General features: G+C 37.9%; 2 protein-coding genes across 6 annotated transcripts; one reads left to right on the forward strand and one right to left on the reverse strand.

Moving 5' to 3' along the window:
• The first annotated feature begins 32 nt into the window (after positions 1-32).
• Positions 33-4,342, forward strand: LOC113076472 (lymphoid-restricted membrane protein). 3 transcript variants are annotated; one of them, XM_026249165.1, is made up of 12 exons: positions 33-675; positions 781-847; positions 971-998; positions 1,188-1,328; positions 1,471-1,602; positions 1,708-1,855; positions 1,945-1,988; positions 2,148-2,198; positions 2,282-2,400; positions 3,464-3,589; positions 3,773-3,901; positions 4,026-4,342. In XM_026249165.1, exons 1-12 carry the CDS (start codon positions 630-632, stop codon positions 4,156-4,158), a joined length of 1,164 nt encoding a protein of 387 aa, XP_026104950.1. In that variant the 5' UTR covers positions 33-629; the 3' UTR covers positions 4,159-4,342. The 3 variants fall into 3 exon arrangements, with proteins under 3 accessions (XP_026104950.1, XP_026104953.1, XP_026104951.1); XM_026249168.1 differs by having other exon boundaries at positions 4,030-4,247; XM_026249166.1 differs by lacking the exons at positions 781-847; positions 971-998 and having other exon boundaries at positions 33-299; positions 4,026-4,338.
• A 29-nt stretch (positions 4,343-4,371) lies between these two features.
• On the reverse strand, positions 4,372-14,278 carry LOC113076470 (innate immunity activator protein-like). 3 transcript variants are annotated; one of them, XM_026249164.1, is made up of 10 exons: positions 13,347-14,278; positions 9,640-9,753; positions 9,197-9,330; positions 8,051-8,173; positions 7,612-7,843; positions 7,438-7,491; positions 7,096-7,321; positions 6,194-6,349; positions 5,257-5,953; positions 4,372-5,153 (listed from the first exon to the last, which is right to left on the reverse strand). In XM_026249164.1, exons 2-10 carry the CDS (start codon positions 9,692-9,694, stop codon positions 5,061-5,063), a joined length of 1,770 nt encoding a protein of 589 aa, XP_026104949.1. In that variant the 5' UTR covers positions 9,695-9,753; positions 13,347-14,278; the 3' UTR covers positions 4,372-5,060. The 3 variants fall into 3 exon arrangements, with proteins under 3 accessions (XP_026104949.1, XP_026104947.1, XP_026104948.1); XM_026249162.1 differs by having other exon boundaries at positions 6,194-6,352; XM_026249163.1 differs by lacking the exon at positions 13,347-14,278 and having other exon boundaries at positions 6,194-6,352; positions 9,640-10,648.
• Between the last annotated feature and the right edge of the window lie 123 nt (positions 14,279-14,401).

Here is a 14,401-nt window from a genome sequence, read left to right on the forward strand (position 1 = left end):
TCAAAGGTTTTCGGAATATTTATGGACCGTAAGGAGACTTTAGTTCTTAGAAAAAGATTGATGTAAAACTGCTTCACCTGCATAAATGAATTTTATATTTAATTGGCTTAAACATTAAAGGCAACTTTTGTAATATGGTTCACCATGGTGCATTGTAGCTTGCACACCAAGCGAAGTATATTTAGCAGTTGTCTCAAACCGCGTCATTAGTCTGCCAGTTTCCTTGACTATGTCTAATCTTAATGAGATTAAGTGTCAGTACAAGGAGAAGTGGAGAGCAAGAAATCACCGTTAACATGGTAAGCAAGCATTTGTCTTATTTTCTACACTTTGTGTATGCTATCTTGAGCAGTAGCTGTAAATCTGCATGTAAGATGGGTGATTATTGGGGTTGGATTGATTTAACGTGTCAGTAGATGGCTTTTTATAGACAATATGTAGGCAGAATTCATAGCTTGTGTAGAAAAACTTGGTTTTTAATGTTCAAAATGAATGTAAAACACTTGTTGCTGGGGAAATAAGCATACACATCAGTTAAGCTTCTATAGTCTGCATCAAGTTTTTAGACTTATTTTGCGATTTATAATTAATAAACCATTTCTGATCAGGCCGGTGAAGAAAAGCTAGTCATGACCAACAATCAGACTGAGACCAGTGAGAATGACTCTGAGGAGGGTAATGCCTCAACAAAACCATCTACTTGACATACTTTCCTATAATATATTAATTTTAAAATTATACAATGTAAATTAAAGTTCAAGTGACTTTTCTCTTCTGAAGGGTCTAGACACGAAGACCAAATTGCTTTAGAAGAGTCGTCTGTTAGGGTGAGGCTGGGTCCTAACAGGTGATTTACTCAGACTAAACCAAAGCTAGCTTTTTAGTTATAAAGTCTCATCAGCAATTTATTGGGTTATTTAATTGATTTCTGAATTGTGGATATAAATTACAATAATGTCTTCCATCATAGTGTTGACATGACAGAGGAGGAACTGGAGGTCAGTCCTGTTTGATTAAGATACATAGACATTCGTACCATCAAGTGAAGTGATGGTTTTCAGTTTTCTTTAATGTGTGGCATTCCTTTATAATTCTGTTCCATGTAGATTAGATAAATGTATTTATCAATTTTTTTAAATTGTATTTTATTAATATTATTTAATTTAGCTTTTCATTACCCTGCACAGGCTGCTTTCTCTCAGCTGTCTCTGGCCTTTCGCTGTGACCAGTACACGCTTTGTCAGAGGCTGGAGATGGAGGAACACGCTCGGGACAATGCTGAGGAGAACCTCAAACTAGAAGTGGAAAGAGGCATGGAAGTGCTTGAGGTACGACTACAATCTGAGAGCATATATATATCTATCTATATATATATATATCTATATCTATATATATATATATATATATATATAATCATTGTTTTTTCGGATTTAGCCTATGCCAATTCTAGGATTGTATTTTTGTCACTAGACACTCAAGGGAATGTGTTTAGATATCAAACGTGCCAGGCTTCTCCAGCATCTTGAGCTGTCTCTTAACATTATCGGGGGCACCATCGGAAGAATCTCCAAGACAGCTGAGGTTCTTGGGGCTGTGCATCAGGTATCTGTCGATACGAGATTTAACTCTGTTAGCAAAGCCAGGGAACATTACAGTAGATCCCTTCAGACTGGTGGTTCTGTAATCCCGTTCTGTTTCTGTGAGTAGGAGGCTAAAGTGAGCCGTGCAGTGGAGCTCATGGTGGCTCATGTGGAGAACCTGAAGCGCCGTCATGTGAGGAACAGTGTTGAACTGGAGGAGATGAAGAAACAGATGGAGAAAAGCAGCAGAGAGCACAATGTCTGCGAGCAGAGGGGTAGGAAACACCCATTCAGTTTTTTCACCATGTTAAAGTTATGATGCATCCACTAGCTTTTTAGAAAAAATGTACCTGTGTTACCGCAGAGGAAACTGACACTATTGAAAAGCTGGAAAAAGACCTACAGAAGGTATTGACTGCATACTTGTTTGGCTTTCATTCTGAAAAATGATTTTGTTGTTTGTTTTCTTGATTTATGAAGATAAATAATTTATATTTCAGATGTGAATTATATGATATGATTAGAGTATCATCAAATAATAATGTCTTTCATTTGTCTCACTCTTAGCCACAATTACGGCGTAGAATCAGTACAAACATCATTGCAAAGCAAATCCAGGTCAGTGCACAATGAGTCTCTTCCATTCTAGTCTAAACTTAATGTAAGAGCACTTGTCATTTTCTTTTCTCTTTTATTTGAAGAGGCAAAAGGTGAAGGAGGCAGAAGCTATATTATCTTCAGTGACCAGTGAGATTAGTGAAGAGATCAAATCAACCACAAAGAAACCTGACCACACAGACAACTGCCAACTGAATAGAGGGTAATTTGGATACATTTGTATATTTATAGTTGCAATGTAACAGAAATAGTCTTCTGTATAGACAGCTGGTAAGATGTATTTTTGTAGGCCAAAACCCAGAAACAAGTTAGCATTTTAGCACTTCCAGTTCTATAATCCTGATGTCATTGGCCTTGTTTCACTGGGTTTTGGTTAAAATCTTTAAAATCATTAATGTCTGTGGTTAAAACAAGTTTAAGATATTTTCATGTTGTACTCTATGACCTAAAATATATAAAACATTGTAAAGATAAAATGTTTTTTTCAAAGCTTTCACTTGTCTTGAAAAAGGCAGGTGCTAACGAGTGGTTAAATGGGCCTGCAAAGTTTGTTAAATGGGATTACATTGCACCAGTTAACTTATATTATAACCAGTCCACTTTCAAAGCCTCCTTGAGTTTATAATTGCACTCTTGCAAACTATTCTAACTCAACTTTCAGAGTATATAATGACTGAAAGAGTTTGTGATCGTGGTGTAGTTCATTTATAGTCTGCATTTAGATTTTTACTTCTGCCTTTTGTATTTACATCAAAATAAATAAAATGTGTGTTCATTTGTAAACATTATAATGATGAACAGAATGTGTAAGAATCATAAACTTTTGTTGGTTTGAGCTTATTGTCCACAATAATCAAGAAACCAGTGTAGAAATCCCATTGTTTTTTTTGTTCAGTGTAATGTTAACTTCCAGGTTGGCCTACAAAAATACATCACTATTATGATGTGCATCAGAGTGAAATAGACTAGCAAAAAAATAGAGGCTAGAGATTTGATTCAGTTTACACGAATGAGCCATTAACAATAAAATCAATAACATAAAAAAATTAGATAAGGATAATTTTCATTTCATGACCACTTGTTCCAATGGATATATAATGGATATATAATGGATATATATATATATATATATATATATATATATATTTTTTTTTCATATCCTGTTTTACTTGGGAAAAAATAACCTTTTGGAAAAGGGTTTTATGCTGAAATATCACAGTATGAGTGTGATTAATAACCACATCCAAAGTCTCACATTTCCATAGGCAAGTACCCCAAGATGACAGCCCCTCACAAACAGTCACGGCGGATGCTACTGAGGAGACATCCTCTACCCAAATTCATCCCAATCAGACTCTGAGGCTAGAGCTGGACCCTGCCTTTGTAAAAAAGTAGGTCAACTGAAACATAGGCACTTTTTTTTTGAAAGTCCTGGAGAGGAAATCTCATGATAACTTAACCTTTAAATGTAACATTAGACATAAACAAGCCACCACATGTATTTAATGCTAAGATTTAGTCTGCTACAGTCAAAGAGTGGTATATTAACCATTTCATAATAATTCAAATAACAGAAACACAAGTTCACTGCCAGTGTTAGCTCATCAAAAGCGGAGGAGGAAGGCATCGCTGGAGCGCAGTCATGCCTGGCTCAAGAGATCTGAGCACTACCTCAGAGACTGTAATAGATGTGTCAGTAGCTTGTGAGTAACAAGTGATATTCATTTGCATGTTGCTTTTTCATTTACTCTTGTATTTATTCAATTATTATCCATTCATTTCTCAGTGCTTACTGATCACTTGTATTGTTTGTGACTCTATCTGCAGACAGCGCCCTCTTATGCAGTGGATGTACCGTTGCCGCTGGATAATCCTTGCCATTTACCTCACTGTTCTTTGCTCGATCATTATATTAGCCATATTAGTATGGTTGATGCAAACACCCATCTTATGGATGTGAAAGTTATAACCATAGACATAGAAATGCGACGAATATGTTAAAATACTGTTGATAGCTTTTACTTACCATTTGCTAGACATTTTAACTTAGATTTATGGGAAGCTATTTATAGGATGTATAGTTTTAAATGATATCAGAATAAATTCATGTAATAGCACTCAATGTATGTTGTATATCTGTTTTCTACAATTTCAATGTGAAAGACATAATAGCGAGGATCTATGATATTGTTTATTAAAGTGTATTATAAATAATATTAAATATATTTCACAATTAGTGCATAAACAGGAAATTAAAAATCAGCATTTGTTATTAAAACCCACAGATGGATTATTCATACAACGCATATTACAGTAGCACAGCAGAGGTTCTCGAAACATTTCACTAATTAACAAAATATTTTAGGAAAGGGGTCATATTAATTCACAAATAAAAAATAAGATATAAAAAAATATTATATTAATTCATAATGTGTTAAATTAAATTAAATCATGGGGAATCTAAGAAATTACATAATACTTTAATTATGAAGAATTGTGTACCAGACACAAATATATACTAAATGATGTCATTCACTTGTGGGTGTTCATATGCAAAAGGTGGGCCACACTCTCCTGACAACAATAAAATCACTATTATATTCTACATTCATCATAAATATCTGGCATGATGCCTTACAAGGAAGTCTTAGACTTAAAATTGTATCACAAATCTAGGAATATATTGAATTGAGGCATATACTTCACTGGCTCAGCTCCAACTTGGTCAAAAAGTCTTGGTGAGAATTAACATCATCAGACTACATAAGTGAGTCCATTGGCTCAATAAATAAAAATAAAGATGGTATACAATTAGAGTTCACTAATTCTTGGTTTAGTTTCCTCTAGGTTTCTTCTACATGGTTACACCTGACTCACAATCTCAGAGTCTTCCTCTTCATACCACTGCAGCGGCGTTCCATCGGAAGCCCTTTGTAGGATCACTTTCTGAGAAACCTGGATAAAAACAAGTATGTTTATCATTTAGGACAGATTTAATTTATGGCACTCATTTTACGAAATTGGTAATGATATACACACATATTGTCTACATCTTTACCTGTTTATGAAAGGGGATATGGTAATAGGGTGGTGGCTCTGGGCGCTTGATTCTAATCGATCCTTGCCGTTCAAGTGAGCGGGGTTTGGATATGGCTATATTGTTTTTCTGGTGCCAGGTTTTAAGCTCCCCTGATATCACTTCTCGAGGAAGCACACGGCCAGGGTGGTTGGGATACTCTCTTAGCGACATCGTGCGGGCCACCTTTGTGTACGGTGGGGGAGGCTTGAGCATTCGTTTGGGTGAAGTAGCCTGAACTTGTTGGGGTTTATCAGTATGTACAGGATCAGATTGTGAATTTGGTCCGAGTTGCAGCCTCCCTATGTTCACCTGAAGTGGTGTCCCATTGCTAGTTTTCACTTGATTGGGTCTGGGCACAAGGTGAGATGGGTTGTTGTTGTTGTTTTTCAGTGTACTGTGGGTGTTGAGCTGGCCCAGTCCTTTATTTGGAGCGGTGCGGTGGTAGCCGTATGGAGGCGGACAGGGTTTGGGTGCCTCGGTGGTCGTCTCTCGGCTGGAGGAACTGCTATATGAAGAAATGGAAAGCTCAGAGCTGCTGTCTTCAGAGCTGCACTGATATAAACGCTGAACTGAGTAAGCCAGTGCAAAATCGGTCACTCGTCGACGCGGCAACTTGGTCCGGCCCCGTCCCAGGTCTAAGCTGGCCTTGGTCAATTCTGGTTTGCTTCTGGGAAGCCTATTTGAGAGGAGATGATAAGTAAGGTTAAAAATTTGGCAGATATTTGGCAGATAGAATAGAAATACAAATGTCATTTAAAAATAGTTAAATGCAATTTATTTTACTAAACAATATTGTGTGCAATGTATTTTAAGTCCTCAAATCTATGGGCTTATCTTACTTTAGTTTTAATATCAACATGAACCATGTATTTGACAAACAGTGAACAATCCTGAAGGGCCAGTGCTGCCTTGGTACCTGAAGGACTGTGAGAACTGTCGGCGCAGTGGCAGCTCAGGGGTGGAGGGGGCGCTGTTCGGTTGATTGTTTCGAACTGGCAGACTCTTAAATGCAAACTGGGGCGCTGGAGGAAGTTCTGCCATTCTTGTGTCTGCTGGTGAGCTTGTTGGACTGCTGCTGAAACAAAAAAAAGAAATCACTATGAAAAGTATAAACTCATAAATGCATCTAAAATAGACTCACTTTGTTCTAAAGTGTCGAACCTCAAACCAGCTAATCGGATCATTAGTGTGACAAAAGATATTTAAACAGAAGAATCAAACCTGATCTGTTCAGTAATGGTTGTGTACAAGATATCTGCCAAAACACACACCAGAGAGTTTTATACAGCGAGGATGCATTCATTTCAACAAAAGTGTCAGTAAATATAAAAATATTGAAAATCTTACAGAAGATTTCTATTTCAGATCAATTTTGTGTTTTTTTGCTCTCTATTCATCAACTAATCTTTAAAAACATCTAAAGTGGCACAACTGTTTTCAATATGGTTTCTGTACCAAATCAGCATATTGGTGTGATTTATTATGAATCACTGAAGACTGGAGTAGTGGCTTCTGAAGATTCAGCTTTACCAACACAAGACAAAATTAAATTTTAAAATACTAAAAAGAAACAGATCTTTTAAACTGTAATGATATTTCACAATATTACTGTTGTACTGTAAGCTAAATAAACACAGCCTTGATGAGCACAAAACACTTCTTTCAAAAACATTTTTTTTAATCTTACCAACCCCAAAGTTTTGAACATTAAGGCATATGTAATATAACAAATGCTTGCTCAAGTACATTTAAAACAGCTCTGACAACACAGAGTAAAGTTTTGCTTATATTGCAATTAAACATCTATCATCACAATACCTTGAGCGGCTGCTGCAGGCAGAGTGAGAAGGTTTTTGTTTCAGGTAGGGCTGGTCCAAGCTGGATTCCTTCCATGGAGAGTTCTGGATTGGAGAGGCATCATAGTCCAGACTGGAACTGGAGCTCGACTGCTTCGGGCCTTTATTGGGCAAGAGAGTCAGACACTGGAACCCACTGTCTGTGGAAGAGCCCAGAACGGCCGCAGAAAAGGGAGCAGAGTCTGAGTCTGTATATAAAAGATAATTTTTGACATTAGCAAAAAATATTACATTTCCCATACAGTGGGCTGCAAACGTTTGTTCGAGTTTATTTTAACATCAAAATAAAAAGTCGTTCACTTACCATCATCCAATGCAACAGCGTCTGACAGCGAGCTGTCATCAGACACACAAATATCTGGAAAGGACCAACAAATACAATTGTTATTTGTTCATTCACAACATATCATTTTAATAATACAATCTATCAATTTTGTAATGCATCAAATTGAATTTATATGAGAATCAAGTGGCTGACCTCTCTGTCTGGAAGGATAGCAGGTCTGTGGAGAGAGACAGCCGTGGTTGATGCGCTGTTTCAGTATCGCATCCTGCAGTTCCTTCAGCTTCTTCTCTTCATGTTTACACTGCTGCAGTCGGCTTTTCCTCACCGGTTTGCTGATGTGCTCCTCGAGGGAGAGCTTTCGGACTGCCTCATAAATCTGCCGCTGCAGAGCAAGATCAGCCTCGAGCGCGTGCAGCTCAGACTCCTGGAGACAAACATTTTAGGGGATAACCGCAGGGTTACAAACTGAAAATGCTGAAATATGGATTCAACAAAAAAAATATTTTTCCATGTAAGTGGAACATATAATAGCACCAAGAATAACATTTATAACTAGCCAGGTAGGCTCAAATAACAGTCAGTTGCATTAAAGCTATTAAAATAATGTCTGTGTATAAACTGTGGCCTATACCTCGCCATCTTGTGAAATAAAACCCTCATCCAGTTTGAAAGCAGTTCCGATGCGTCGGCGGACCTGAGGAGGCTTCTCATCGGGCAGGAGAGGGTAATCGGAGGGCAGCTTTCCAGTCAGCTCCTGTCGAAACAAAGAGCATTAAAGAAAAACAAGGGCAAAGAAAACAAACTTTATGTGCGTTAGTCAATACAAAACTACAAAGTCTTTGACTGAGCAGATGCTCGTCTTTATAATGTCAACGCGTCCAGAAAGGGGTTTCTTTGGTGTAATTATTAGGCCCTTAAATCTTCTCTCTGCTTGGCCAATAGTGAATGACAGACATGTGGGCTAACTTGCAAAGAAGCATCTGTTTCTTGGCCATTGGCTTTAGTGCTTCTATTGAAGGGCTGTATTCAGACGAAGAAAAAGCTCAGCTTAATAAGAGAAGTCTGAATTACGCTTATGGGCCAGCTGACTTTCCTACTGAAAGGTTCCTTTTAAAACTATAACACATTATTAAATAAATTATGTTTTTTTTTTTTTTTTTTTTTTATAAATGTTTCTTGATCAGCAAATTAACATATTACAATGATTTTGGAAGGATCAATGATTTTGCCAACACAGGAATAACTTATATTTTAAAATATATCAAAATAGAAAACTTATTTTAAATTGCAACAATATTTTACAATAGTACTGTTTTACTGTATATTCGATCAAACAAAGAGAACTTCTTACTAACCCCAAGCTTTTAAACGGTAGTGTAATTGTTTAGCCTGTTAGAAGTCATTATGCTTCATTAGTCAATTAGGCCAAGGTTAAACTTCTCTGAACCAAGAAACCCTTTTATAGTCCCGGAGTGTTGGCAGACCCTTGGTTAATTTTATCTTTTCAAATGAAAATCAAGAGTTATCTTGAAGCTTGTTTTTATTTTTGGTTCATGGCTTAAATATCTTTATGAAATTTCTGTGGAGAAAATTAATGGAAAATAGTATATTGGCTGCCAGTTTTTCAAGCAGACTTTGGTCACAATTCAAGATTTTTCCACAGACCCTCTCTGGTATTTGTGATGTTTTTTTTTTTTTTTACATGTAAATATAAGCCCAATGCTTAACATATATATATATATATAAAAACATAGATGGCTCATTTTTTGTCACTCACAGCCTCTCTAATGCAGAGTTTCTTTAGCTCCAGGACACAAAGCTCTAGTCTGTCCTCAAGGCCCTTCTGCTTCAGCCTCATGGCACGTGTGTGAGTGCTCAGGTCCTTTACTGGAGACGTGGGACTGTCTGGGCCTGGATAACACAGCAGGTTTCATTACACAACAGCACACACATATAGCCTGCTAGCAGTTGACCTGCCCTGACACACTGAACTGTAGCACTAAAATCTGAGTTTGAGTGAGTAGTTAGTTATATTATTAACACACAAAAAAATGCTATTAAATAAAATAAAGCTGGTAAACTAATATTCATTAAACATTATACAGAAATGTGTTTTGGGGGGGAACTACAGCACCAAATCTTTACAAGTTGATATGCATTCTGCTCTCTTCTTAATTTTATTTGTTTATCATGAACATAAAACAAAATAAAAGCACTCACCAGAGTTCAAAATGATCCCGCTATCAGAGTCACTGATCTCCTCCTTACAATCCATGTTTATTTGAGTGATTCTGCCGTTTTCGACAAGATCCGATTTCAGTCTGCAGATGTGACCTGTTGATGGGGAAGAGAAAAGACTGAAATCTGTTGTTTGATTTCAAGCGCTCTCCATTTACTAATGCTCTCCAGTCCAGCAGCCACTTAGTAAATATGCCTTCCAAATAGTGGCTTGTGGTTGTGCGATTATGTAAAACCGAACCTCCAGAGGAGAACCCTCAGCGTCTCCTCCACATCTGACAAAGCAACTGGTCTTTTGCCACATCCACCCCTATTTCAGTCTGCGCACACATGAACCCCCCTTCCCCTGACCCCCTTCAAAAGTTTGAATGCCTCAAAACACAATAGCCGCACGCCCGGAGTTGACCACACTTATGTGGGGGTCTTATTCCTCCTATATAGCACCATAGCAACCTGGATCACTATGACCAAGCAGGCGTGTGTGTGAATTGTGATGAAGTGTGTTAGGGGGAAAACTAGAAGTCAACAGATGGCAGAAGGGACTCTCCCCTCCCAAAGACTGCACCTGTTCTCTAAAAGAGCCCCTCTCTTTCTTTCAGTGCCCACTCGCCGAAGCTTTCAAGTGGAACAATGTGTCCATGCTGACTGAGCCGCAGGCGGGAGACGCTGATAACCATGTCAGGGCTTCTCTAATTACCATGAAGAAAACTTACAGGCAGAGTTTTTCTAAAAGATTGTTAGGAATAACATTTAGGGCTTTCGAACTGTGACGTCTCAGATTTCGCAGGCCTCAGGATGGAGCAAGTAAGATGAGAAGATACTGCTCTGACATTTACATAAAGTCTTGTTCTGTTATTGTAAAGGGACATGTTAATGTACTTGGTAGAGTTTGAATGGCACATCTGATCCTCTTACAAATGTAAAAATGAATTAATCATGCAGGAAACTTGTATCTAATTGAATGGAAGTTTACCCCAAAAAATGCGAGCAAATAGATGTGCTTGCAAAGATCCTAAATGTGAATGTACAACAATTTTCAAAATCTTGAATGATCTCTAAAAGAATGGACATTTTCCCTAAATGTATCCCTCTTTAAAAACAGTAATATATATATTTAGGATCCCGATTGTATGTGTGTTTTAAATGGGGCCCATGACTCCTTGTTATATCTAATGAGCTATGGTGACATTCACGCAAAAATTACAAAAACAGACATTGTATTTATATAAATGCTATTTTGGGGGGAATCTAGTTGCCCACCCATATCACTAGGGACAACATCTCTGCTAATGAGTCAGTGTGGATCCTTATCATCCCTCTTCCTGAGTTCTGAGGAAGAAAATTTAACAGGATGTGATTGTGGAGCTTCTAAAGCTCTATCCTCATTCAGTTCTGTAACTCATGTGGATGGATGCAGCTCAGCACAAAAGGAACCAGCCTGCTCCATCAGACACTCCAACGACTGAAAGAGTACAAGCTAAGTTCTGTGTCAACAAGACACCGGGCATCCAGTTTACTGAGACGATAGTATCTGCTGCTACAACAAGACTAAGTTGGTAAGAGAGGGCAAAAGAAAGGCTGATGAAGCTACGGCAGGAATTAGGTCACTGTGACAAACTGAGCATTATTACACAAAAGGCAACTCTTAATATTAGTTCACCCCACAATTCTGCCATCAAAACCCATATGACTTTCTGCCATGGAGCATGAAATGGAGACTATGAATGGGAGAAACTGCGATGCACAATAAAGCTGATACAAATCCTGCCTACTAAATAAAAGAACCAACTGACACATTTCTAGTTCTTCCCACAGTTTTTCAGAAATTTCTGAATAAATAAATTTTGAGTACACACACAATAATTGGTGAATTGTGATTTATTAATGAAGAAATTTGCCCAAAATTTAGGTGGACAGTTCATGTTTGATTTGAAATGAAATGTTATTTAAAGGGCTCATTTGATGCTTTTTTTAAAAATCATTATTTTGTGTATTTGGTGTAACAAAATATGTTGACATGCTTTAATTAAAAAAACACATTATTTTTCAAATACTGTACATTATTGTAGGTCATTTATGCCCTATGCCCCACCTCTCTCAAACATGTCATTTTCTACAAATCCCTCCTTATGGGATTCCTTGCCTTAAATTGGCTTTCCTTGAAAGGAACTTGTGTAAGTGTGAAAAAGATCAATCAGCACAATCTTCAAAACTTCTCCTTTTGTGTTCCACAGAAGAAAGGAAATCATAAAGGGATGAGTAAATTATGACATTGAAACTTTTGTATGACCAATTTCTTCAAACCCACAAACTTCCACCCTAAAAACACATTAGGCATGTCTTGATGACAAAGCACATTAAGCTCAGAAGAGCAGACAGGACGTGTACTTCTCGACAGCGATCTCAGCAGTAGCAGAATAACAACAGATCCACCCATCCTCTCACGCAGTCAAGCGTAAAGATGAGACATCAGCGAATAAGATCATTTTCAGTAGTTTGCAATTCTCATGTCATCTCCGCCAGATTTCCCAACACCCTTTCCCATGAGCTTATGATCTATTGGAATGCCTACTCGGCCAATTTCATTACCACTGCGGCCAGGTCTGGAATTCCCAGAGAGGGCCAGAGCTTGGAAAGTCTGACAGGAGACTTGAACGCAACCCAGAATGTATGCGAAGCCTGTTATTATAGAGATGCTGAATTGTGTGGACGCAAATGATATGGGAGTGACAGAGTTTAGTGTGTGACTTATTTCCACAGCTGGTGTAAAGCCGAAAACCAGTCAAATTTTAATGAAGCCATGCAAAACATTGCAGAGAGTGATAGAGATAGAAGAGACTTGAAAGGCAGTGATTCCGCTTAACTCCTTTCATTATGCCACTCAGTGAAGAAAAAACAATGAATCAAAATGCATGACACAAAAAAAAGCATCTCAAAAGAAAAAAAAAACACATTTAGCTAAAAAAAGTTTCTCTGCCATTTGTAAACATGGACTCATTCTCCTTTATGAATGGACATCCACTTCTACCTGTATTCCAGTAGAAAGTCCATTAAGATATACGATGGATCTCTGGGGGAAAAAAAAGATCAACCATGTGTAGGCCTTGCAATGGTTGTAACTGTAAGCAAAATGGTACTTTTAATTAACTTTTTATCCAGACTTTTGATCTGGATCTACAACAACACTCCCAAGCACTAAGAAACATGTCTTTTGATTGCATGTAGTTTGTGAGGACAAATGATAAGAAATCACTTGTGTTTCTATTGCAGTACTTGCTCAATCTAATCAATCATAATGCAACCAATCAACATCAAAACCAACTTGGGCCCATAAAAATATCATGCAATTCAGATTTGATTTTAGAAGTGATAGTCTTTAATAATTTGCATGATATGAAAGGGTTGGATGACCTAACTAAGCATCACTTGTCCATGCAATGAAATTATCAGCTTTTGTGTATTTTGTGAATGCAGGTTTAGATCCCAAAAACATAAATGCACTCAAAAGAATATTTAAGAACATAAGCACAGAGCTTAATCAAAGAATTAGCGCATGCCTTTAAATGATTAGCTAAACTATGGTGCAAAGCGTTAACATAAAATATCATTTCCACATATGAAAAACATCTGTGCCACAAAAAGATAACACATACATGTAATATTCATAAAAATATTTATCTCCATAATACCTTTCTTTGCAGTATCCAACCCAATACACGCCCTCCGTTCACTCCATTCCCGTAGAAGCGCGTGTGCCTGCGGACTCCACAGTGCGGCTGGATGTGGAGTCTTTTCTCAAACCAGCAAAAAGCCACTGGACTGTACCAACCTTTTTAACGCAGTGGGAGCGTGCCATATATCTGAAATATTCTACAGTTTGGATTTATAAAGTAACGTACGTATTAAAAGAAATAGACGCCTACTTCATATTTTAAATATTTTGTTTTTCAATTTCGCTTGTAAAATAGTTTAAAGATACAAAAAAGGGCGATACCACTGCAACTATCCCCTATCGTGAATGTTTGTCTAGATGCTTCGTAAGCGTGCGTGATCTTTTGAAGGCAGCGCACGCTTCTTTTGGGATAGGCGTGTCTAACAGCCAGCGGGAGAAAACCGAGACAATAAGAGTTAAACAAGAGGACAGCTGGCGAATAGTGCTTTGGACTGTTTGAATAGTGTCTGAAATGGCGCGCTGCCAATTATGTTTATTTTATTTTTTTTGCGTGGCGACAAGCACGATACTGTTCAAAAGTAACGTTAATTTGCCGAAAGTGTTTTTGACGCAATTGTCGTCAGCATGTAAAAATATACACATTTTGAGACCACAGCATGGCTCGAGTTTCTTCGTACAAACGTTTCTTTGTCGATTTACTTCCCATTCGCCTCCTGTTGTTACGTTCCTGATACAGGCGGGCTACGGCAGATGGTCAGGCTTTCTTTCCTCGTGCCTCTCCCTGAATTTAAAGATCAGCTAATTAAACCGTGGCATTTCCATGTGAAAGGAAGAGTCCGTGGAGATTGCTCTCCGCACTGGCGAGGTGCAGAAAAAGCCACCTGTAAATGCAAAAGGCAACGAGACACCGAATCGATTTGGGAATTCTATTGTATTGGGGGGGGGGTTGTTTTTCCCCGGTTCTACAAGATAAGTAAACGTTCTGCTGCGGAAATATGACAGGAGATTGTCATTTGGTAGGATGTAACTGACTTTACCCATTAAGTCTGACAGTTTGGCCACCTGCGGGAC

This window comes from Carassius auratus, unplaced genomic scaffold (genome assembly GCF_003368295.1).
Source record: "Carassius auratus strain Wakin unplaced genomic scaffold, ASM336829v1 scaf_tig00020493, whole genome shotgun sequence".
NCBI classification, from domain to species: Eukaryota; Metazoa; Chordata; class Actinopteri; order Cypriniformes; family Cyprinidae; genus Carassius; species Carassius auratus.